This window comes from Podarcis liolepis, assembly GCF_965112155.1.
Source record: "Podarcis liolepis genome assembly, chromosome: 8".
Lineage (NCBI taxonomy): Eukaryota > Metazoa > Chordata > Lepidosauria > Squamata > Lacertidae > Podarcis > Podarcis liolepis.
The window spans coordinates 16,238,797-16,264,935 of NC_139560.1; the positions used below are offsets into that span (position 1 = coordinate 16,238,797).

At 45.4% G+C, this 26,139-nt stretch overlaps 2 protein-coding genes across 2 annotated transcripts in view; one reads left to right on the top strand and one right to left on the bottom strand.

Annotated features, from left to right (window-relative positions):
• The window catches only part of TNFRSF11B (TNF receptor superfamily member 11b), a 110,395-nt gene that overhangs the window by 11,736 nt on the left and 72,520 nt on the right, over positions 1-26,139 (top strand). The gene's annotated exons all lie outside the window — the stretch shown is intronic.
• Positions 720-24,760, bottom strand: COLEC10 (collectin subfamily member 10). Its single transcript, XM_083517023.1, has 6 exons — positions 24,418-24,760; positions 14,796-14,867; positions 11,295-11,366; positions 7,759-7,812; positions 2,678-2,773; positions 720-2,124 (listed from the first exon to the last, which is right to left on the bottom strand). Exons 1-6 carry the CDS (start codon positions 24,554-24,556, stop codon positions 1,733-1,735), a joined length of 825 nt encoding a protein of 274 aa, XP_083373149.1. The 5' UTR covers positions 24,557-24,760; the 3' UTR covers positions 720-1,732.

Below are 26,139 nucleotides of genomic sequence, written 5' to 3' on the forward strand. Positions count from 1 at the left end.
CTCTCAGTTTCTCATTTTTCCAATCTTGATTTCTCCACATTTCCACATCTTTCTGCAGTTTTGGTTTTTTGAAGTCCTTGTGAAAATTGATCAGGGTTTAATCATGATTTTTGCCAAATACAGTGGAACCTCAGGTTACGTACTGTTCTCCTTATGAATGCTTCGAGTAACGAGCTCTGCTAACCCGGAAGTAGGTGCTCCTGGTAGTGAACTTTGCCCCGGGATGCGAGTAGAAGTTGCGTGCCAGCGGCGTGGCGGCAGCAGGAGGCCCCATTAGCGAAAGCTCGCCTCAGGTTAAGAATGGTTTTGGGTTAAGAACAGATCTCTGAAACAAATTAAGTTCGTAACCGGAGGTACTGCTGTATACATATTGTCAAAGCAATTTCCCCTAACACATTTTTTGTGTGTGTTATTTTCACCTGTATATAAATATGCACACCATTTTTTGCCAGTATATATGCATTTTTGTACACATCGCTTGGTTGGAAAACTGCGTCACAAGATTCGGAGAAGTGTGAATTTTGGGAGTGTTTCATTTTTGCATATTGTTTTGCAAAATGCGAAGTATGTTGGTTTGCCTTGAAGTTTGAACTGAATAAAATTTCTCCTCCATCTCTAGTTGGAACAGGGAGACGAGTGGGAGGTGGGTGTCTGTTTTTTAGGTGATTGTAAGAAGAAGAAGTGGGATTACTATAGAGGACTACTTATCATGCAGTACATCATAGTGCACCATGCTATAGTCTTTATTGTGTCTTAACCTTCACAACAATTCTGTGATATAGTACATGGCATGAGAAATGAAGCCCCAGGAATAATCTCACTGACATCGCACAGAAATTTATCAGGAGCAGCCAGGCTGCTGTGTCGGAGGAAAGGTAAAGTCCTAAATATACTTACGCTGGAACCAACATGCAGGGGAATGAGTTCCAGTTGTGGTGGTAGAACAGATTGTGCTACAGCCAGCAAGGGATAATAATTTTGATTGCTTCCGTGTAGAAAAACAATATCAATCCTGCCTCCAAACAGAAAACCAGACCTTTACTTGTTACACTGGTTCTCTATTTGCTGGAGTTTCTAAAATACAATAATTAAGAGGGGAGCAGAATTCATAAGCATTCACTCCACTACCTGCTCTCTAAAGCTGTATTCTATTGTCATTTTTCTATAGGTGTAGACCAAGCCTTAAGTCCTATTGAACTCAGTGGGACATACCTCCAAGAAAAGCTGCTTAGGACTGGCTTGTAAGTATTCTGAGGATTGGTGCATGATAAGGACTTGCATACATCAAGGATGCCCTTTCTTCTATCTCTTGTGACTTTAGCACTCATTGTGTTTGCCAGTGGTTGTCTATAATCAGGCCTGTGGATGAGCTCCAGATGTTGGAAGCAAGGAGAAAGGACCAGAGGCAACAGCTTAGGATGCTGTGTCTGAAGATAATGAGGAGACCTAGCAGAAGGCCCAGATCTCAAACTTCAGTACTAAAAGATTTATTGAGTAGTAAATATCCAAATTATAGTGTCATCGTTAATGTCCCTCCAGAGTTTGTTGAACTCCAAGGGCCATCAGCCCCAGCCAACATAAGGATGAGGGGATTTGGAGTCCAACAATTTATGGAGGGCCACCAGTTCTGTATACCTGGTGTATTGGAAGCAGATTCTTCTCCTAGACTCTTAGTTCAATAGCTGACCGGCACAGGGTGATCATAGGGTGTGCCACAGATTCCCTCTGGCGCCTACTTTCTCTTCTTTGGGAATTCGCAGACAAAGTACATCGTGTGATGGCACTCCGTGTCATTCCACTGCCCGGTGCTGAGCATTTCCACGCAGTCTTCCTGCCCGGAAGTGTCCTGAGGTTCTCCTTCCTTCCAGTTGCTGTAGTTCTGCAATGGAGTACGGTCAGCATACACAAACTGCCCTTCGTTCTCCATGTCGCTCAGGCCAATGAAGACCCGGAAGAGGCCGCTTTGGGATACATAGTCAGAGATCACGGCATTGGCAGCCTCATCCTTCGGCATCGCCAGAACCCCATCTCGAATCCTGCAGTGAGTGAGCGCTTCCTTGTAGCTCTTTTCTTCCTGTACGATGTAATAGTATTTCTCCTCTGTTTCCCTGATACCTGCTAACACTTGGGGAAGAAAAACAAAAAGCCTGTTTTAACAAAGCAGACTTTTCCAGGATATCCTCAAAAGCCCCGAATCATTATTGTTGTGATTTATTAAATTTCTACACGACCCTTCATCCGACGATAACAGGGAGATTTACAATGTAAAAACAAAAAGATACATATCAATCAATCAAATATTTATTACAGTCATAGACCAGCATAAGTAGGGTGGGGAACAATCATTTAAAATCTATAAAACATTTTGGAAAGCTAAAATTATTAAAACAGAAGGTATATATAAAAGACTATTAGATTCTAAAAGAGACTAAAATAATGTAAAAGAAGGGTTAGGAGCATTAAACGGATGTGGAAGAACATAAAAGGTTAGTATATGAAAGGCTATGGTATAGTAACAAACAAAAGCAATAAATTCCCACCCACAATTTAAAAGTCCGTAAGTTGATTAATTAGCCAAAGGCCTGGGAGAAGAGGTATTCTTTTGCCTGGCACCTAATTACATTTTTATGCCACCTTTCCCAAATGGCAGTTTTAGAACCAAGGAAATGAAACATACCATTCTTCACAAACTTGATGGAACTCTTGAGCCGAGCAACGTTGATGTCCAGTTGTCCAACGACTTTGCGATATTTCCCGCAGTCACAGACAGCACCTAACCCCATATAGGTATATAATCAAATAGGCTACCCAAAGCATCAAAGTGGGTAAGCATTACATAGCTGTTTAAAACAAATATACATATGATAAAGTCAGGAAGGACCTGGGTGTGGTCTGATGCCCCACACAACTCCCAGGAAGGAGTTTTCCCCATGCAAGCTGCTCTGAAGGTTCTCACAACCCGTTCGCCTGAGTCAGTTTGGGGTTGCATGGGTAATGCCCAAAGGAAAGGAGGAAAACCCCTGTTGCATGACTGGAAGTCCTTGTGCTGATTTCCACTAGTGAAATGAGTTAGTTGAGTCCATCCCATGGAATTGCACTGACCATTTGCAGCACCCAAAGCATGGAGACATGTTGGCTAACCTTTAACTAAGGTTAAAGGGGACTTTTGAATTCTGGTGCTGGAGGAGACTCTGGAGAGTCCCATGGACTGCAAGAAGATCAAACCTCTCCATTCTTAAGGAAATCAGCCCTGAGTGCTCACTGGAAGGACAGATCCTGAAACTGAGGCTCCAGTACTTTGGTCACCTCATGAGAAGACTCCCTGGAAAAGACTCTGATGTTGGGAAAGATGGAGGGCACAAGGAGAAGGGGACGACAGAGGATGAGATGGTTGGACAGTGTTCTCGAAGCTACTAGCATGAGCTACTAGCATGAGTTTGACCAAGCTGCAGGAGGCAGTGGAAGACAGGAGTGCCTGGTGTGCTCTGGTCCATGGGGTCACGAATTGTCAGACACGACTAAACAACAACAACAAAGGGGACTTTTGCCACGCGAAGCCAAACTATGGCTCAGAAGCATGAATGCAGAAGCATACAGGCTCCGGGAAGGGAAATAGAGGCCGCCTCGCTCCTCCCATGCCATTTTGGTACTGTGCCACACTGAGCTAAGCCAGTTTGTTGTAGCATGTTGTCCATTTCCCAGCCAAACCATGAGCTGTGAAGCAGAGGACAAAGCTGGATTTAGAAGCAGTCTTGAGACTGGGAACCGTTATAACACAAGGTCCTCATTTGTAAGACCCCCTTCCCTACAGACCCTCTTGGGCACTAAAATTGGCAGAAGGGGCCGTCGTGGTAGTTTCACCACACTCAGGATTTTGTGGGTGGGTGTGTCCTTGAAAAAGGCATTCCCTGTGACAGCTCCTAAATTGCAGAATTGCCTCTAGACAGGACAATGCATGTGGCATTTTCAGTGCGGAGTTTCTGTTGTATGGTAAATGTGCCCTTTTTTACCTCATCCTTTGACACCTGAAAGTCATGTTTTTTTAGGATCCAGACTCATCTTGTGACTGCAAATTGTTTTAAACTCTTTTTAATATTGCATTTTTAAATTGCTGCAACCCAAACCCAATTATGGTGAAGGGCAGCTAAGAAATTGAAATAATCATTATAATGCTTCTAAGTGTGTTCAGTCAAATGCACACGGAAGCCCCCTTTTTGTTTAACACTGGAAGGTCAGGGGTAGAATGTGCAATGGGACAATTTGGATGTAACAATCGTGGCTTATTCGGCCACTGCTTCTTAATTCAGGAATGAGCATCATGCTGGGAAGGAGCTGGGATGAGGCTCCAGCTAACATGTATTTTACCCACCAGGGGGAGATCAGAAGCTCCTGCTTCCAGTTTTAAACAACTCATGGTTCCACAATTTGTCAGGGGACTATGGTTTGTTTAAACTCTAGTGAGGGTGCAAGCCAGACTCGGAAGCCAAAGGAGCCCTGTTCAGGTGCTCAGTCTGAAATGCGAAGGGCCCTGAAGAAATGTGCAGGGCTAGCTCTGCCCCTTTGGTGATACTGTCCCGAAACTACACGTGATTGGGCAAGTCTGAAGGGGGCTACCATCATGGCAGAGTTATCACAAAAACCCTGGCTGGCCAGAATTCCTGCCCCCATGTTGGAAAGTCTGTTTCTCCTTTCAGATTCGGCAAGCGACACACTGGATTGGGAATACTTCTAGTGTACTTGATGTCATTGAGAGGCACAGAATTAATCACACACGTTCCAATGGGCCTCTTTGCATGTTCGGAAGTGAAAGCCCGGATAGGGCTAGTTTGATTCTGGTTTGTTCTTACAAATGTTTGGACGTAACAGGAAACCGTGGCTTCCATAACAACAACAGCAGCAAGAAAAACTTCCACTCTCCTCTGGTATGTGAAGGGGGGCGGACCTGCAGACATGATGCTCATCACAGCATGTTCACATAATGGAAAACATGCTTTCTCATTATATATGAACCAGGCCTCTGACTTGAAACACGGCAGAACATTTAACGTAGGCCTGACTCCCACAGCAGCCCAGCGGCGTTAGTCAAGGTTTTGGCAAAAGCATGTTTATTGCCGCTGTGTGTCCTCTGTCTTTTGTAGGTTTCAACGTGATTATTTTACAGTCGTGTTTTTAATGCAAGCTGCCTCAAGCTCCTGTGGGAGTAGGGAGGATAAAAATACTTTTTTTTGTGGGCTGGGAAAATAGGCAAGCTGTTATGGAGGAAAATGCAGAAAGCGTTTTTGCTTTCTGCCAGCTGCAATCTCAGCCTGCGTTCTGCTGACTTTTGCTTCTCTGTCTGCTGGAGTCAGGTGAGGCTACAGGAGAGCAAGTAATTTCTTTTTTTTTGTGGGGGTGGCTTTTGTACACTGTTACTGACCACACTCTAGAGCAGCTGTGAGGAATCTTTGCCCCTCCAGATGTTGTGGTTGAACTACAATTCCCATCAGGCTGAGCAAGCATGGTCAATGGCCAGGGATGATGGGAGTTGCAGTTCATGTCAGCAACATCTCGGGGAGGACAAAGGTTCCTCACTCTTCCTCTGCGGCAGTGTTTCCCAAACTTGTGTCTCCTGCACTCCCACCATCCCTAGCTAGCAAGACCAATACAGTGGTACCTCAGGTTAAGTACTTAATTCGTTCCGGAGGTCCATACTTAACCTGAAACTGTTCTTAACCTGAAGCACCACTTTAGCTAATGGGGCCTCCTGCTGCTGCTGCGCCACCGGAGCACGATTTCTGTTCTCATCCTGAAGCAAAGTTCTTAACCCAAGGTACTATTTCTGGGTTAGCGGAGTCTGTAACCTGAAGCATCTGTAACCTTAAGTGTATGTAACCCAAGTGCCACTGTAGTGATTCCCTCCCCCTCTTTCTTTTTTCTTTTCCTTTCTCCTCCTGCAATGCGGCTACCTTTTAATATTTTAGTGTTTCAATATTTTAATGTTGTATTTTAATTTTGTTTTTAAGTTGTATTCATTCAACTTATTTTTATTATTGCTTGTTAGCTGCCCTGAGCCCAGCCTTGGCCGGGGAGGGCGGGGTATAAATTAAAAAATATTATTATTAGTAGTAGTCAGGGATGATGGGAATTGTAGTCCAAAAGCAGCTGGAGACCCAAGATTGGGGAACACTGCTGTAGAGTTTTTGGTACTGATGACTCTTTGGTAACTGTCCTCTCTTGCAGCTGTATTGTCTAGTGGGCTTCTGTCATTTTGCAGCTTGGGCCTATTAGCATACTGTAATTTCAAATACACACAGTTTATCACAGCCATGTATTCGGGATGAACGCTTGTTGCAAAATGCTGCGGACCGTTTCGCTGGACTGCTTTAGTCCTCGGCACGTGCTTCAGCTGGGCTGGCAAGAAACACCCAAAATATTCAACCTTGCAAACTGGCCTTGGATTCTGTTTGGGCCTGGCAAAAAAAGGCCAAAACGAAAACACCCCGGCAACCTGTACTCCTGAACTCTTTCTAATTCCCCTGTTGAAAGGAGAGGGATTAGAGTTACGTTACGCAAGATCTTTCCTTTGTTTGCATAGTACTCTCTCTGCTTTAGGGAGAATGTCAATATGTGCTTTAAAAAATAATTTGGTGCCCTTAAGAAGGGAAAAAACTGGATTTAGAACAGAAAAGCCCTTGTGTGACAACAACAACAAAAAGAGTTATGTTTTTCTTTAACAAAAGTTTTCAGTGTGTTAAGATAACAGAAATCAGGACTTAATGTGTGCCAGGTTTTAATGTTTCACCACTGACCTGGGGTTTTGTATATAACTGTTTGTTTGTTTTCTATCTCTCCTTTTTCTCTGCCTGCCTTACGCTGTCCTGAGAATTTACAGCCTGCATTCCTGGATGGGAGGCCCTCACTTCACTCTCTGCATTCGAAGAAAGCAAGCCTCCATCTCTTTCTGCCTGCCACCCCCCTTGGTCCTCAGAGCCCTCGCTGTCACTCCGGGAAGGAACATTCCTGACAATCCCATTGCCTCTCCCTGGCCATTGCCGCGGGCCACCTCCCTTGGGCAACTTGTAGCAGTTGCTGGAGAGTGGGCAAGGAGGAGGAGGAGAGGCTGTAGCCAGTGAGGCCCAGCCCTATGACTACGAGGACTAGGCAGAGGGCAGGACTGCCCTCGGCAGGAAGAAAAGGGAGCAGAGTGGAGCGCAAGGAGTCTTCGTTTTATTTTAAAACGCTTTGTGTGTCCGCGTCTGATATTGTCTCTTTCTAAAGTTTACAGTGGTGCCTCTGGATGCAAACAGGATCCGTTCCAGAGCCCCGTTCGCATCCTGAAGCGAACGCAACCCAAGTCCACACGTCTGCGTGTGCATGGGTCACGATTCGCCGCTTCCACGCGACGTCATTTTGAGTGTCTGCGCATGCATGAGTGGCGAAACCCGGAAGTATCGCGCTCCGTTACTTCCGGGTCGCCGCGGAGCACAACCCGAAAATACTCATCCCGAAGCTACTTCAACCCGAGGTATGACTGTGTTTGTTGGTGTGTATTTTTCAGTTGTGGGGAGTGAGAAGTGTCTCTATTTTCATCTGAGGAATGCTGGAGGGTATGAACTCCCATCATCACTGACCATTGGCCAGGCTAACTGGGCTGATGGAAACTGGGTGGCCAGATTGGGAGAGCCACAGATTCTCCATCCCTGTCTTACACGCACCAAGGAATCATTGCCCGCAGATAGGAGCTGCTTGGGAAGCCAAAAATAAATCGAAACGGCCTACCTGCTTTGCCCTTCCCTCCAGATACACCAGATAACCCCTTCAGTCCTTTGTCACCTGATTAAAGGAAGAAAACACAGGGTGTACACATAAGAAAACAGAACTGCTCTGTTGAGTAATGTTTGCTGAGTGGGTTTGAGAGATGGACAGGGCTAATAATAATAATAATTTATTACTTATACTCCACCCATCTGATAGGGTTGCCCCTGCCACTCTGGGAGGCTCCCAACATAATAAAAGCACAGCAAAACGTCAAACATTAAAAGCTTTCCCGATACAGGGCTAAGTGGATGTGCCAAATTAAACAGGTCTGCTTCAACCCTACCGGCCCGTTCGGATGGGAGTAAGTTCCACTGAACACAGTGAGACTTATTTCTGAGCACACACACGTGGAATAGCTCTCTCGGGCTTTTGTTTTAGTGGACAAAGCTGCGAGCTTTTAATAGCTGACCCATTAAAAGTTCAGAGGCTTCGTGGCTGGATGGAGCCTGGTACTGCCTTCCTGCATGCGTGAGCAGCAAGTAATGGAGACAGATAATAGTTTTTCGAGGAGTCGATGGGGGTATTGTGAGAGAATCACAATTGCTTGCGATGTGCACACACACACACACACAGCCATTTCTTGGGAATCTCGCTATCGTTTCCAACTGAAGAGTTCTGAAGCATCCCGATCCAAACCCGACATGTTGCTAAATGTGTCATGACTGCAAACCACACCTGTGTTTCTTAAAATATTAATAGCAGGCACTAGTGGGAAGATTTTTTGTTTTTTGTTTTTTGCTGGAACCTCAGTGTGTGGGATGGGGAGATTTTTTTCCCCCTTGTTGCAACCTCAGGTGAAAAAAATCCTCCTCCAGTTGTTATTAGCCCTGGGGTAAAAATGTCCCACTTGCCCAATAGGAGTATCCATTTATTTATTTATTTGTCATTTATTTAAGGTATTTCGAACCTGCCCTTCATCAGAACTGATTTCAGGGCAGAGTACAATGGCATTATGCCATGAGATAAATCTCATTAAAATGATTACAAACCTGAAATCTGTGAAGTGCAAAAACAGGTAAAAACAGCTGTAATTAAAATCAGAAATTCTTTTATTTTTTAAAAAACAGCACCCCTGCAAATCCTTGCAAACTACAAACAGGCATCCTTCATTCCTGAAACTAACAACCTATGAATACCTGGGCGAACTAATAGGCTTTCTGCTTGGTGCTGTTGACATGAAAGATGATTTAAGTGCCAAGCGTACCCCTAAAGGCGTCCCCCAAGGAAGATGGCACCACAGATGCACAGGTGTTCTGTAGGAAATTGCCCCCCACCCTATTAATTTTTTAAGAAAGACAGATGTGGTTTTTTGTACCTGCTTAGGGCCACGTCTGGTTTGCCTCTGACAAGGGGATTGTCAATGTGGTGCCTGGTGGAATGAGGAAGCTCAGTAGCACCTCCTATGGTGCCTGTGAAACCTTTCTGTCAATATTCCCTCACAAATTCACAGTGCGTGAGAAACTGCTTCCTCTTCCTGCTCAGTTCTTGCCTGTAAAGGGCAAGCAGGGAGGCACATCTGGTATGCGTTATAAGAATTTTAATGTCTCAGATACAGAATAAATTTTAAGGTCTCAGACACAGAATAAATATCCATAAATGCACATATATCTAAATATATGAACCATGTGTCTGAAATAGTATGGGGGAGCAATCCTGAAGTCATTTTGACTCATTTAACCTCAAATATTCCTCTGCAATAAGGGAGGCAAATGGGGGAAGCCTTCCCATTGTCTTTTTGCTTGCAAATCCTGTCTTTAAGGGCGTATTTGTGTTTGAATAGGGTGAGCCTGTGACCTGGATTCTGGGACTAAAGTATTAGCCATCACAAAAGAATGGCCAGGCTGCCCAGGTAATGCAATCAGTGACCATTTTCAGGTATCCTGGCAGGCAGGATCTCTGCTGTAGACCGCCTCCTTCTGTGATGTATGTACGATGTTTTGGGGGGAGGTGGTCTTGGGCTACAGGGTGGACAATTTCAAAAGTTGTTCAGGGTTTTCCTCCCTCCTGCTTGTGGTGAGTGGGAACCCTGTTGCAACAGTTCCTTGAAGAAAGATCAGGCTTACTAGCCACTTTGCTTCTCAATATACTCTGGTTGGCTTCTGTTATTTTCTCCTACCTATAGAGAACCCACTTAAGGACTCTATAGGGAGTCTGAAATATCCCATAAGGGAAAGGAAGCAGAACACATGGAAAATGACAAAGTTCAGAAAACAGCAGAAGAACATTTCCCTCTCTCGGGACATGCCACTGGTGGCTCTAAAGTTAAGACTCTCCAAGAGAAGAACTTCAGAGGAATACTTCAGCTTAAGTGTGTTGAACGGGCATTGTTAGCTAGTTTGTTTCTATTAATTTAGGATTCAACCGATACCAAGAGTTTCTCTCTGACCACAGGTATTAATATTAAAGAGGGCAAGTATTGCGGCGAGACCTGGACAACCGACACCCTGTGTTGTGGGTGGGTACAACTGGTTAGCCACACCACCCGATTGGTAGGTCCCTCGAAGCTGGGTACAATCTGGCCAATGGGATGCAGTCTAAACGGTTCAAGGGATCTATTTATGCCTATGCACGTGACCCAGAGCTTCCTCTTTTGGCTTGTGCATTCGGAACACCCGCCCACCTCACCCTACTTTTAGGGCTTGTTGTGCTTGACCTTGCCATGCCATCGTGTGTCGCTGGGACAGGGGTACAGCAGGAATTTCCCCCACTTGGCTGATTGGCTGTTGCCATTTGGGTTTCACCTGCCAAGTAGCAAATCGTCACAACTTGTAAGGTTGCGGATAGGCACTGGTTCAGGTGATAGGGATGGGAGAATGTTCTCGCCATCCCTATGTGAAGGGTATTCTGTTAAAGGAATCCAGGGACTCGATGGTTTGGTAAACCCCTGTGAGGGGGTTGTGCCCATGCCTGAGTCCAGGGGGACATTTGGGTGGTGGATATAGCCTGTTCCTGGCTTTCCGCTTATCCGGGTGTTCACCCTTGGCTGACCTATGCTGGTGCCCTGGGTCAGCGCTATCTGCATGGCAGGGAGCTAGTCAAACCAGAGCCTATGCAACCACTCACTTCCTGTAATCAATAAAGTTGTGGCCTAAATTCTGCCAAAAACCAAACCAAAATCTTGAGTCAAGTGTGAATTTATTTAGGGGGGAGGTTTCTGGGTCTGAACACACAAAGGGTGTGTTATTGTCAATCACTGGTGTCATGAATGGTCACTGTGTGCTTGACCATTGCATAGAAATCCCAAATAAATGAATAAATGAATTCATATAAGATGAATTTTAGAAAACTTTTAGACAACCCTGGTAAATCTCAGGTCTTCTACTCTGCCAGTCATGGGTTGAAGGCATAAGACCTAATGTAATTCACGACTTTCTTTTTTCTTCTTTTCTTTGGCAATAAAAGCCATCTGTTTAATTTGGGAAGCGTAAATAGCAGATGTTCCACATTTTGCTCTGCGCCATCGCAACACAGTCCAAAAGTATTAAAGGCAAACCTACCCTTTCTGCCAATCGGTCCAATTTTACCCATGATCCCTTGGTCGCCGATATCGCCAACCGCTCCTTTGTCTCCTGCGAAGGAAATACAGCGACAAGTTCCCGTTTTATTCATTCTCACGCCATTTTCATATGACCTTATGTAACTAGATGACCCTACCGCCTTCTTCCGAGAGGACTTCTGTTCTTGTTAATAGCCGTGTGACAGGCAGAAATTCATCAGGGCAAATCTTTCTCCAGTGCAGTGATGGGAAAGATTTCCCTTGTTACATTTCTGATTGTCACTCAGAGGCCCTTTAAGGGGTGGTGGTGCCAACAACAAGAACAACACTGTTGTTGCTTTTTTAAGAAGTGGGGACATTTAGTTTCCTCCAGCAAGCCAAGGCTTCAGCCATGACGCTGTAGCCATCTGTGGAGCTGAAGCTGTGAACATTCATGCTTTCCCTTGTTTCCCAGCCGAACAGTAGGTTTCCCATATGCTCTGAGAGCCCAATCCAACAGAGGGACTGTCTTTGATTCACCGGCACTGGAGGTTCTGTGCCGACTGGCAGCAGATGGCTCTGCGCACCCGCCGGCGGCACTCTTGCAGAAGAAACAGTATGAAATTTCAAAGCTTATTTGCCAAACTAAAAGTTCCCAGTTGAGGAGCCTGGAGGCATCTTTTTTTGGTTTTGTTGTGTTTTTGTTTCATAAAGCTTTTTTTTTTTAAAGGACGATGCTGAAACCAGAATGTGACAGTCTTAATCCACAAGCCCCTTTAGGAATGTAATTCTCAGCGCTTACTGATTACCAGCAATGTGCATGCCATAATGATGATGCTCAGGTTGTGTGTGTGTGTGTGTGTGTGTGTGTGTGTGTAAAAGGAGCATTGCCAATGGCCAAGGCTGATGGGTGGCGTTGGTAGTCCAAAAAGCATCTTGATGACACCAAGTTGGGAAGGCTGTTATTCAAGCCTCCTCGGAAGCAAACCCCACTGAGATTAAAAGAGTCTTGCGCCACCCTTTGCAAAAACTGGATAAGTGTGAATTTCAAAGGATGGCTGTGTTTCTGTTCACGTATGGAGGGGGAAAGAGAGACCTGAATGCAGGGGTGGTTGCCCCACTCCATGGCAGCTCTATGTCTTTTTAAAATATACTTTAGACCCCATGTGCACTATACAGTGGTACCTCGGGTTGCAGATGCTTCAGATTACAGACTCCGCTAACCCAGAAATAGTACCTCGGGTTAAGAACTTTGCTTCAGGATGAGAACAGAAATCATGCGGCGGCAGCGGGAGGCCCCATTAGCTAAAGTGGTACCTCAGGTTAAGGACAGTTTCAGGTAAAGAACGGACCTCTGGAACGAATTAAGTTCTTAACCCGAGGTACCACTGTCTTTTAAAGTAGTATCATGCCACTTTAAACAGTTATGGCTTCTCCCCTGCAAGAATCCTGGGAACTGTAGTTTGTTCAGGGTGCTGGGAGCTGTTAGATCTCTACTCCCCTTTCATAATTCCCATGGTTTCCTGAGAGGAGGGGTTGATTGCTAAATCACTCTGGGAACTATTGCTCCGTGGGGCTGGCTGGGGGAGATAGAGGTCTCCTCACAACTCTCAGCACCTTTAACAAACTACAGTTCCCAGAATTCTTGGGGGGGGGGGGACAAGACTGTTTAAGAGCAGTATGGTACTGCTTTAAACATATAGTGCAGATGGGGCCTTAGTTTGGCTCCAAACAATTTCACAACACATGAGAGGAATGTCCCAGTGTCTTCCTTCAGCATCTCTTAAAGCTGCAAACCACGTGAATAAATGGAGCAGCCCTGTTTTTGTAGAGGCGGCAATTTAGGTTCTTTTAAGAGCCAATAAATGTGTATGGCAGGCAGCCTATCTCCCCCCCACCCCCATGTCAAATCCCATTTTTGCAATATGAAGCAGCGTCGCACCAGAGAGTGTTTTATTATAGCTGCGTATTGAACGTATTTCGGTCGTAAAATCTTATTGATCAAAAACCTGAAGCGTTTAGGCCATTATAAATGTGTGGACAGAATTTATACGGCCATTATTTGCACCCAACTAGGTGTCTGAAGTACGAAGCAATTTTGCCGCGAAATTTTACCTACGGAGCTGGCATGGGGCCCATTGGTACAATAAATGGCCTGTTTAGCACCTTATGTTTTTTGGTCACCCTTTGCCCTATTTTATCCAAATACCTAATAGCTCAAACTGTGGCACCTCCTCCCCACACCTTGATGCGTAATGTATTTGATGGGTGCTCTCTTTCTGTATCCACTGTGGGGCATGCCAGCATGTGGCCAGCTGCTTCCTCTAAACAAACTGCTTCCTCATCCTTGTGTCCTTCAGACGTTGTTGGCCTAGTGGTATAGCATGGATTGCCAGAGTCCGGGGCAAGACAAGTATTGCTCCCCCAGAGATCAACAGCTGCTTCTACAGAGCCAGAATCAGCTTCCCTTTGCAGATATTCTGGTGTGGCTGGGACGCTCATTCTCCCTTGGCACAAACTTCTCCTCCTATTCCATGTTGTCGCTGGCACTGCCAGCAGCAGCAGCTGGCAAGGGGGTAACAGAGCAGGGCGGGGCTCTTCGGTGCCGCCTGCTGATAGGCTGGAAGGAAGTGTCAATAGCTCAGCAACCTACCCGAGTGGCAGTCGCGGTGACCCATGAATGTCAAGCACACCAGAGAGATGGAGGGAGGGGGGAGGTTGGTCAGGAGTGGGTATCTTTCTAAAGCCCTGCAGAGGGCGCCCTAGCAACTGGCTGCCACCCAAATCCATTCCTCAGTCCACCCACACAAATATTGGGAGGTTTACTGTGTGAGGCGGAGGGTGCGCTATTTTTTAAAAATACTATTTTCCCTCTTCTTTTTTCCTTTTGAAATTTTGCACCCCTAAGAATTTTGCACCCAGGGCAACCACCCCTGTGGCCCTGCCCACACAATGCCAATGGAAGGCATCAGGATGGTGAAGGCTACTCTCAAGTCTCAGTAGGCCCATTCAGTTTGGCCAATGAGGCTGTTCTCCACAAACCCTGCCCACCTGCCCCACACCAAACTGACATCAGATGTGGGACAGCCATGGCTGCAAGGGAAACATCTGGGAGGCTTAAAGTGTGCTTGATTGTTCCTCAACCATCAGGGCTTGCTTTTGGTGCTGAATTTGAGCATCTCACCCGCTGAAGGAGGCCACAGAGAATTAAAAGCCAAATGGCTGGTGTAAAAGAAATGTTTTTGCTGGTGCATAATGACAGCAACGATGGCGCCAGGTTTGGGGAGAGTATTCCACAAGCAGGGAGCCACCGCTGAAAAGTCCCGTTCTGAAGTTGCATCCTAATGCACACAGAAAAGGGCCTCAGATGATGATTGCAGGGTGAGAGGTTATGCTTTTTTCCATTAATCCAGAGGCATTACTGAGCACTTGCGAGAGCATTCCAAAGATGGGATGAATATGGGAAGGTGGAGGGGGCCCAAGACATTTCCAGGGCACAGCAAATAACCACGTACACCTTTACCTTTGGATCCGGTGGGGCCGAGTTTCCCATGCTTGCCCATTTCTCCTTGGTCTCCCTTTTTGCCTTCATCTCCTTCAAAAACAAACACATAGGGTGAGTGGGCAGAGAGGGAGAAAACAGACACTCTGATACAAGTCACAATGCAGGTTAAGAAAGAGTATCCTGGCCTCATTTTGAAAGGAGAAACTGCAGAGAACCACTGGCCTGCTCACCTGCCCCTCACCTGATGTCAGGTGTGATACAGGTAAAGGCATAGCTGCAAAGGAAACAATCAGACGCCTTAGAGTGCCGTCTTAATTCTTGCACGCCAGCATACTGTTTAAGGCATAGCTGTCAACTTTCCCCTTTTCTTGAGAGGAATCCTATTCGGAATAAGGGAATTTCCCTTAAAAAATGGGGAAAGTTGACAACGATGGTTTAAGGTAGAGGATCAGGGCAAACAGAGGAGGTGGCAACCCTGCTGGCAGTGTGTTAGCCAAGTTGTTATTGTCAGCAAAAGAAAAAAGACTAAACTATGACCACCTTGAATTGATTTTTTTGTCCGTGGAAAACTATCCTCTCCAAAGAACATTCTCTCAACACAGAGTTTGAAGGTGTACCAAGAGTTGACTCTTGCTGCCCTCTCGTGGTGTATTTGTTGGTCTAAAACTCACCCATTTCCTTTTTCTAGAGCTGTGTAAAATTATTCCTTGAAATCCTCCACCCAGGGGTAGATTTGTTATGAGCCTAACAAAGTTTAAGCTTCAGGGCCTCTGATCTCAGAGGGGGCCCATAAGTGACTTTAGTCTGCCTACAGCTTGACCTCACCTTCAAAGGCACAGTCCTCCATTGTATTCCAAGACTGACAGAAGCCAACAACAACACTAGACCCAGTTTGAGTCGCATTGAATCAAGAGATTAATTTTTGTCTTTGTCTATATATCAAGAAAGGGACGCGGGTGGCGCTGTGGGTTAAACCACAGAGCCTAGGACTTGCTGATCAGAAGGTCGGCGGTTTGAATCTCCACGACGGGGTGAGCTCCCATTGCTCGGTCCCTGATCCTGCCAACCTAGCAGTTTGAAAGCACGTCAAAGTGCAAGTAGATAAATAGGTACCACTCCAGCGGGAAGGTAAACGGCATATCCGTGCACTGCTCTGGTTTGCCAGAAGCGGCTTAGTCATGCTGGCCACATGACCCGGAAGTTGTACACCGACTCCCTCGGCCAATAAAGCAAGATGAGCGCCGCAACCCCAAAGTCGGCCACAACTGGACCTAATGGTCAGGGGTCCCTTTACCTGTACCTTTATATTTCAACATTCCCAAAGCTTGAGAGTCGGTAGCACAGATGTTGTAAAGGTGTGGCAATCTGTCTTGGAACAACCCCATTGAAGAAGATAACAGTGGTTACCCAGAACTCGTTGCTGGTTGTGAAGGGGTCCTCATAGAATTGTGGAGTTGGAAGGGACCATGAGGGTCATCTAGTCAACATGACGGTTCAAGCTTCAGGGCCCCCCAAATGTAGGTGAGCCACTGCCTGCACCCACTTTGCTGGCAGATTGGTAGCAGGAAAGTAGCAGAACTCCATTTCTCCAGGTGCATAATAAATTATCCCATTGGTGATCCTTATATCATGTCTGGTGGGGATGTGATAAAATTTTAAAAATTTGGGGAAATATACATGAGGAACTGAAAAAAAATGTTCAAAACGACAATTGGTAAGAAGCCAGAAACATTCCTTTTAGAAATTACCGTATTTTTTGCACCATAACACTCACTTTTTTCCTCCTAAAAAGTAAGGGGAAATGTCGGTGCGTGTTATGGAGGGATTGCCAACGGGTGGCATGCCTACGGATTTTCCTCCTCTAAAAACTACGTGTGTGTTATGGTCGGGTGCATGTTATAGAGCGAAAAATACGGTATAACAAATGACATCCCCAAAGACATGAAGAGAATCTTTTTATATGCAACAGCCGCCGCAAGGTTATTGATTGCAAAAAAATGGAAATCAGAAGAAGTACCAACATTGAAAGATTGGCAACGTAATTTTTTTGAAATGACTGAATTAGCAAAAATGACAGCAACAATTAGAACACAATCTAATCAAAATCTCAAACAGGAATGGAAATGTGTAGAAGAATACATGACCAAAAGATGCTCCAACAAGAATTTATTGATATGTATAGACTGATTTCACAAAGTTAAGTTAAGCTAAGCTAAGCAGATATATAAGATTGAATGTTTAATTATTAAGATACAGAATTACAAAGTTACAAAATAATAACAAAGAAGTCACGCACGGGTGGAGGGAAGACACAGGGCAAGAAATAAGAAATGGATAAAATGTTGGTACATAATCAAATGTGAAAATGTGAATTTACTGATATAATGTATATGTATCATTATGTAAAGATCTCATATATGTATTGCAACATTAATAATAAATAAATAGACTAAATAAATAAATAATCCCAATGGTTTCTGAGGGCAACTGCACTGCCAAGAGGCACACACACACATACCCCGCTCATCTCAACACCATTATGCTACTGAATACCATTTCCTGGGGCAGGAGGGACAGCGACATTGAGGGAGTACTGTTGCCTTTATGCCTTTGGCCAACCCAAGGCACAGTGGCTGCACAGATCAGCTGTGGAGAGAGGCCACATTCTTGTGTTGTGCTCTTCCGTGTGTGCTTGAGCCAAAATAAATCTTAGCCTTCATTACCTGCTCTTGGGGCTTCTGTAGTTGGAGGGAGACCCAGGCCGAAGCCACAAAGGTCACCAGCGTGACTTTGGGCCTGCACTCTTTCTGCCTCAGCCTAACCTACCGACCTCACAGGATTGTTGTGAAGATAAAGTGCAGAGAGGGTGGGACTTCTATGCCTTGCACCTGCACCAGAGGGTCTCAAGCTATCATCTGTAGAACATAGGTGGCCTGGAAGTCCCATTCTGGTGGCATGTGGAAGGGTAGTCAAAGAGTTGAGAATAACCTGTACTTGGCTCTGAAGCTGATTTTGTTTTTTCCTGACTCAAAAAGTTCATTTCACAGGCATCCTTGTCACAAGACGACTGTTATTAAAATATTAGTAGGAAGCTGTCTTATCAGAGCGTTGGTTGATCTAGCCTGGTGTTGACTACACTGCCTGGCAGAGACTCTCCAGGGTTTCAGACTGAGGAATATTCCCAGCTCTAGGTGCTGGTTTTGATCTTTAAAGCCCTTTGTGCCTTAAGAAACCAGAGGCCTTCCTCTTGGGCATTGTCGGCCAAATGGTGCCAAAGAAGGACAGAACTTTCTTTATGTATGCGACAACAGCAGCAAGAATACTCATCGCAAAGTACTGGAAGACACAAGATTTACCCACTCTGAAAGAATGGCAGATGCAATTGATAGACTATATGGAATTGGCAGAAATGACTGGCAGAATCCGAGACCTGGGAGAAGAGACGGTGGAAGAGGACTGGAAGAAGTTTAAAGACTACTTGCAAAAACATTGTAAAATGTTGGAGTGTTAAAATGTTAAAATGTTGGAATGTTAAAATGATGCAAGATATAAAGACAATGTGGCATCAGTGACATAGGTAAAAGGAGTATGTAACAAATGTTTCAAAAGACAAGGGTGAAAAAACTAGATTACATTGTGTCAAATGTAAACAAAAGGATATAAAGGGAAGAATTGGAGACACATTGGGTTGAAATCTATAATATAGATCAAGATTTGAAAGAGGGTAAGATATTTGCTGAACATGGTTGTGTAAAAAGGAACACAAAAAAGGGAGATGTGAGGAAGTCAGGCAGAAGGGTTATGAAAATAACAAGTAAAAAATTGGATTTTTATGTCTTTTTCGTGTTTTTTTTTCTTTATTTCCTATCTTTTTAAGGTTTTTTACTGTATTTTTCTGTTTTGTTTTGAGTGTGATGATGATGTTTCTTTTAAGGTTTGACTGGAAGGTTTCTTTTGCTGTTTAAAATTTCAATAAATATCTTTTTTAAAAAGTAAAAAAAATAAAGCCCTTTGTGGCTTAGGGCCCTCATATTTACGGGACCGCCTCTCCTGGTATGCACCGCAGAGGACCTTAAGGTCCATGAATAATCATAGTTTAGAGGTCCCAGGCCCTAAGGAAGTCAGATTATCCTCCACCAGGGCCAGGACCATCTCAGTGATGGCTCCAACCTGGTGGAATGCTCTGTCCCATGAGACCAGGCCCTGCAGGATTTAACTTCCTTCTGCAGCGCCTGTAAGACAGAGCTATTCCGCCTGGCTTTCAAATTGAACATAGCCTGATCTTTTATTCCCCTTCCTTCCCTCCCCCTCCCCTTTTTATGAAGATTACCCGCTCTGGGATCCCACAGCTAATTCTCCCCTGGTGAATTCTACACTGGCCCAAATAGGACTAATTTAGCCAGCTAGCCCTGGTGATCATCTAATGTTTATTGGATGGATTTCCCCCCTAAAGTGATTTTTGAATTCTGAATTTATTGTTATTCACATTTTATGCTGTATTTTATGCTGTTTTGTGTTGCATCAATTGTTTTAAATTTGTTGTTAGCCACCCTGAGCCTGGGTTTTTGAACCAGGAAGGGCGGGGTACAAATATTTTTAAAAAATAATTTATTATTATTATTACATAGTGTAATGTGTATGGGTTGCTCGTGCGTAAGTTGCCGCCTCTCCAGGCTTTGTTGCCTTGCTAAACCTTTCAGTCTGGGCAGCCCTTCACTTTGTGGCTGCCTCAGTCGCTAGCAGAATCCGTCAGTGGGCGTTTCTTAAATCTTTTCCAACATAAAAGCTGTTTGACACCCAGTCTCCTCCTACTCTCTCTGCGTGGAAGTCTTTTGCGCAGGGTGGACGTGGGTAGCGGAGGACCCGTGCTCTCCCCGCTGGTGTCCGGTGAAGAGTCCTGGAGCCCTCTCGCCGATTCCCCCATCAGCCCCTCTATATCCCTGGTGTTGCGCTGATTTGCTTCCCCATCTGCGGAGCTGCCTCTCTCCCTGCTGGGCCCTTCTCCAGCATCATTTGAGAGCCTTCCCTCCGCCTCTAGCTCTGATGTCAGTTCCCTGACACATAGCAATACCAGAGATTGAACCCGGGCCCTTGTGTGTGCAAGCCAGATGCTCTTCCACTGCAGGTTGCAGAACATGGATTTTCTCGTTGCAGAATTTGGCACAGAATTCGGATTTTTAATTAAATATTATTTAATCATTATTTTTAGCACGGAGAACACATAGGTCAGAAGAGAATGGAGTGATGACAGAGACCACAGGAACAAGAGTCCGGCCAGCCTGGAGGATGTGGGGTGAGGTCTTTCTGCACTTCCAACAGGGAGCTCAGAACGTGGAAAACTCCTCTTCAGACTGAGCTCGCCCTTTTCCAGAAGCAGAGCTGTGCAAGTGCCACTATCAGGTCTGGAAGGTTGTCAGCAGCAGCAGTGGTGACCACAAGAAGCAGGGCTTGGAGGCACGGATTGATGTCAAGGAGTTTATAATTGACATTTGTCAAAATAATGAAAGGGGAGCATTCCAAAACACACCACACAGCTGCAGGGTGAACTCCCATTATTCCCCTTCAAATTGCCTTCCATTCCAGTTACTGAACACATAGGACCCAACTCAGATTCCTTTGAAGTTCTCAGCAACAAGCCCGCCAACCTTGGCTGAGGTCACCCATTCCTTTTCTTTTCAACGCGGTCAACCCATCGTGCAAGTACTTCAATATGTTTCCGGAGTCGCACCTCTCCTACGTCCTCAGGAGAGTTCGACGAGGACGCAGCATGTTGAAGTTTGGATAGTGCTTGAAACAACAACACCACTCCTTCAACACGTTCTAGGCGTGTTGCTGTGCTGGTTCGTTACAGACAACGCTGCGATGAGTCGTGAGGCACCATTAAAAATGGAGGAAGAGATTGTGCTTTGGGTGATGCCATGCATTTGTCAAAAGGGGGCTCTGGCTTGTGAAATAAATTGATTATAGTCTTTTGAGGATGCCGTATGAATGTAAGAAAAGCCTTTCCGGATGAGACCAAAAGCCCATCTTGTCCAGCATCCTGTTTCACACAATGGGCAATTGTTTATTCCATTAGATGATGATAATTTTATTTTACTTGTACTTCGCTCATCCGACTGGGTTGCCGGTTGGCTCTGGCTTTCAACTTATATAAAAGCAGAATAAAACAACAAACATTAAAAACTTCCCCATGAAGGGCTGCCTTCAGGTGTCTTCTAAAAACAACTGATGAACTCCTTTTACCAGTCCACAATAGACCCTGGAGAAAAGGGTGGGGTATAAATGCAATAAATAATAAGAAACAAGAGACAAGCAAGGCTGTTTACCTGAGGCCTTGGGGAACAGCTAGCTTGCAGAGCAGAGAGCACACTGAACTAGCTGTATCAAAAGTTTGACTCCATGCAAGGCAGCTTGGTGTGTTCATATGAAGGAATCTTGTATGTGAGGCTAACTGCAGTTTGGAGTTGAGGGTGAGTGAGATCAGGGAAGCAAGATGGGATGAAAGGGTTAACTGACTCTCCTGCAGCTGCTTTTAGGTGAAAAAACGAGACCTGGATCTCTTCTGGCTTAATCCTTAATGTGTTAATAATCTCCCAAGTACTTCTCAGTGGATGAAGTACAATTCTTCACTCATTTCTCCGTGCTCATAGCATTCCTGAGAATTAGGCCAAGACAATGAAGGTCACCAGACCACCAGTGGCCTGCAAACTTTATTCAGGTGCTCTGCAGCACAAAGGTAAAGGTAAAGGGACCCCTGACCATTAGGTCCAGTCGTGGCCGACTCTGGGGTTGCTGTGCTCATCTTGCTTTATTGGTAGAGGGAGCCGGCGTACAGCTTCCGGGTCATGTGGCCAGCAAGACTAAGCCGCTTCTGGCCAACCAGAGCAGTGCACGGAAACGCCGTTTACCTTCCCACTGGAGCGGTACCTATTTATCTACTTGCACTTTGATGTGCTTTCGAACTGCTAGGTTGGCAGGAGCAGGAACTGAGCAATGGGAGCTCACCCCGTTGCGGGGATTCGAACCGCCAACCTTCTGATCGGCAAGTCCTAGGCTTTGTGGTTTAACCCACAGCGCCACCTGTGTCCTCTGCAGCATACCTGCATTAAATACCCGAGCTTCCTTTATGGCTAATGTACAAAAGACACATCAAACCAGCAGAACCCATCTTATTAGAGTCTCAGTCATTTTATTTCTTTGATAAAGAATTCAATCGTTTCACAATTATTGTATGAGCCTGGAAAAAAGCTGCAGAGGCCAAGGTTGGTCTTGCCTGCAGGAAGTGAGAGTAGCACATTTAATATTGAAACAGGGCTGTTGATATGAAGGTTTGCAGTACAGGTATCTCTCGTGGCCACCTGGGGGCAGCCTTGAATATCTATTAAGCAAGGGGTTTCATCAGTCCTTTTTATTAGGCACTTTTTAATTCCAACCATATCTTCTCAGAAGCGAGTCCTATTTGATTCAGTGCTGCCGACTCCCAGGTTAGTTTGCTTAGGACAGCAGCCTGAGCCATTTGCTCTTATCAAGGACTGACTTTTAAAGCCAGCGTGGGCCACTGAGATTATCAGGCCTGCCCTGAGTAATCCTTGCAGTGTATTTTTAGCCCACGACTTTTATGACAACCGTAACTTCTGGGTGAACACACAGAACTGAGGAGGAAGTGCACCTTGTTTAGCAGCTTGCAGCGTGCTTTGCAGAATAAAAACGTAAGCAAAAGGCAGGTCCCCTGCCCCAAGGAGCTTACAATCAGAAACTTGCGGGGAAGATGTTGTTCAACATCTGAGGTCTTGTGCTCCTCTTGGGGCGGCGTGGATCCTGGAGCACTTACGGGAAATGGGAAGGAAATTCTAGTTTTGGTATTGTATCTCGGTCTTCACAAGACTTCGGTTGCGTTTATGTTGTATTTATGTATACACTTACCGGATTTTAAAATGCGAAGCGGTTTAAAAATAATAAGCAAATAAATAAATAAAGTATGAGGGTTCCATGTGTACCACAGTGAGACAGACTAAGGGAGCGCCCCTACTCATGAGGAGTTGGCGTTAAGCAAGTAAGCCGGGATAAAGTTGTGCCAGATCCAAACCCCATTCAGGAGCAAGACTGCTGCTGGCTAAGCAGTTCCAAGCCTCTCAGAACGAAAACAAGTCTTTAAAATAGAGTTTGGCTGTGAAAACACCCTATTTGCCAGGTCATGTGACTGAGCTGAACAGAGTTAGGATCCTGCATAAGCCCCACTGCTTGTTTTTGATACTGACATATTCCCAGAATGGTCCTTTCTTTGCAAAGACAACAAAGCTGTGCTGGTGTATCTCTGGGACTGCTCTTCCTGTCCAGAAATTTCTCCTCTTCTTGTTCAACTGAAAACAACCCCTTTGATCTAACCCTGCCCTGTGGGGCAACAGTGAGCACATGTCTTTGCCCTCTTATTTTTTTTTATCTACACAACTGGGGCAGACTGATTCATGGGGTTCCCCAACAAGCGGCGTAACTGGGCAGGGATTTCCAACCTCAATGTTTCATATGCTAACCAAACAGCCACTGCTACCACTGTGCTGCACTAGCTTTTTTTATACGGTGGAAGCGAAATCATAATCCTAGAACACTGCTGGAACCGAGGCAATGTGGGAAAAAGAATAGTTGTCTCTCTCCTCCAATTGGGTTGGCAGGATAATTAACTACGGACCCCAGAATTTCGGGTCCCCTCCAAACCTGTGCCAAAGTTTTGCAGTTGTTTTGCAGCGTTTAAAAAACCCCATGTTTCACAGCACCCCACAAAATGGGTGATTGATACATCAAACACAGGGTTTGTAGTTAACACCATCCGTGTCCAAATCACTCCAAACAAGTGCCAACAGTTTTGCAGCAAAAGTCCCATATTTTGCAGCACACCACAAACTGAGTAACTGCTCCTCAAACCAGGGGCATAGCCCTGGCGTTAATTCAAGTTAAAATATTTCCAACTACAGGGGGCAGGGAGGTGCTTAACCCTTTATAACCCAAACAAACACTACATATTTCTTCTGCTCCATTATAATTTACAGTACTTTACTTTTCCCCAACCAGAGGATTAGATCAGGGATGGGGAACTGTTGTCCCTCCAGATATTGCTGGACTCCAACTCCCATCAGCCCCAGCTAGCATGACCAGTAATCTGAGATGATGGGAGTTGTAGTCGAGCGAGAAAGCAGAACAAGACTGGAGGGTCATCTGCTTCCCACCCCTGGTTTACATAATGAAACACTGATTAAGCATTGTACAACTGACATTTGAATTATTCTTCCACAACAGGCATTGTCTATCAGATTAAAATGCAATTAAGTTTCCCGCCTGTTCTGTGAAGGATTGCCAACTGACTAGCAAAATGCCTGAGCTTGGACCTTCAGCGGCACCAAATCTGATGCAGCAAAAAAAATATATAAGCTCTCACCATGATTAGCTGCAGAAGCCTGCAAGGTCTTCTGCTCTTAAAGGCACAGTTGCAGAAGCAGCCAAAAAGTTGGCAACCTTCCTTCCCCAATCCTATGTGACACAAGAGCTGGGGGGAGAATCATAAGCAGTGTGTTGGTTTCCCCTGAAGCACACACACTACTGTGTCTCTTCAGCAACAGCAAAGATGTTTAGCACACAGAAGGCTCACCTTTCGGTCCTGGTAGAATGGTATGAGTGGAACAGATCTCCGTCGCTGACCGGTTGTCGTCATCCAAACCAAAAATCTGCGCTAGGAGGACAAGAAAAAGCAACAGGGAGGTTTCGTGTTTCCAAAGTTGGTTCTTCATGCTGCTTGCGCCGTTCAGCTCCACAGGAAATGCCCTTCCTCGTTCCAGCCTTAATAATTGCTAAAATAAGATTTCCCATATAACTCTGGAAAGCAAGCTCAATTGAAGATCCCGCTTGATTAGAGCTAAATAGAGAAAGACTATCAAGAGGCCCTGTGTGTGGGGTGTGTGTGTGTGTGTGTGTGTTAGCATACACTGTGCAATATATTATGCAGCAGTGACAGTTGTTTATTAAAGTTTATCTCTTGGCTGTGAAATAATTAAGTGCACTGGCCGGAGGAGATGTCTTGAATGCACAAGCCGGCCTCTGTATTTGCCTGCTGGAATCTGAGAGCTGATTTCTTATGTTCCTCAGAGAAATATAATAGAAAAGGCATTAAGGCAGCCATTCTAAAGACACTGCCTGGAGAGTAATCCCTGTTGGAGATAATGGGACTCCAGGATGTGTAAACACACCTTGCACTCTAAGGCTGACACGGCCGTCTCTACCATTGGACAGAGAGAGACATGGGCACTTCAGAAAAAAAGGATGCTGGGGAGTCAGGGAGCAGAATGAGGTGTTGGAGGACAGAGCTGCCTATGCCATTGCCTGCTAAGGTGACCTGCGCCTCTCAAGTGCAGTGGAAGTCCCATTGCCATTCTGCCACATCTGTGCATAGAATGTGAGACAGGCAGTGCCATCTTGCTCTCTGCCCTGGGCTGCAAAATGGCTTGGACTGGTTCTCAGGGGACTCAGCTACATTAGTTAAAAAACGACGTTTTGAATTCGTTATAAACATGCAACAAAAATTCTATGCGATATTTTCATAGTGTTTTCTGTCCCTTTGTTATAACGATTTGATTTCTGACTTATTTATAGCACACACCCCGTGTGTAGATCCACCTAGGAAGCCCTGCTGAACTCAGACCACATCTGCATGATACGTTTTAAGCAATATTTTTGGGGGTCTTGTCATCTGGGCAGCTCAGGACCTCTATACACACTACCCAGGTTGCGCCCCAGGGAGGTGCTGGTAACACAGCAGTTTGCCTTCACCCCCAGATGCACATTTCATTGCCTCTTGAGACAGATGGATGCCGACAACAACACTTTAATAGTCATGGCTTCCACTGAAGAATCCTGGGAGTTGTAGATTGCTAAGCATGCTGGGAGTTGTTAGGAGACCCCTGTTCCCTTCACAGAGTTGCATTTCACAAGCCCTCTAGCCAGGAGATTCTGGGAAGTGTAGCTCTGTGAAGAAGAAGAAGAAGAAGAGTTTGGATTTGATATCCCGCCTTTCACTCCCCTTCAGGAGTCTCAAAGCGGCTAACAATCTCCTTTCCCTTCCTCCCCCACAACAAACACTCTGTGAGGTGAGTGGGGCTGAGAGACTTCAAAGAAGTGTGACTGGCCCAAGGTCACCCAGCAGCTGCATGTGGGGGAGCGGAGACGCGAACCCGGTTACCCAGATTACGTGACTACCGCTCTTAACCACTACACCACACTGGCTCCCAGTGAGGGCAATGGGGAGGGTCTCTTAACAGCTCTCAACACCATTAACAAACTGCTGTTCCCAGGGTGCCTTGGGGGAAGCCATGACTGT

What these genes read in the sequence shown, in the direction of transcription:
- COLEC10 (XM_083517023.1), bottom strand. Translation starts at nt 24,556, where the DNA reads ATGAAGAACCAACTTTGGAAACACGAAACCTCCCTGTTGCTTTTTCTT. An exon ending in CATTCTACCAGGACCGAAAG is followed by an intron (nt 14,868 to 24,417) that starts GTGAGCCTTCTG and finishes TTGTTTTTGAAG; the next exon opens with GAGATGAAGGCAAAAAGGGA. An exon ending in TGGACCGATTGGCAGAAAGG is followed by an intron (nt 7,813 to 11,294) that starts GTAGGTTTGCCT and finishes TCCTTTAATCAG; the next exon opens with GTGACAAAGGACTGAAGGGG.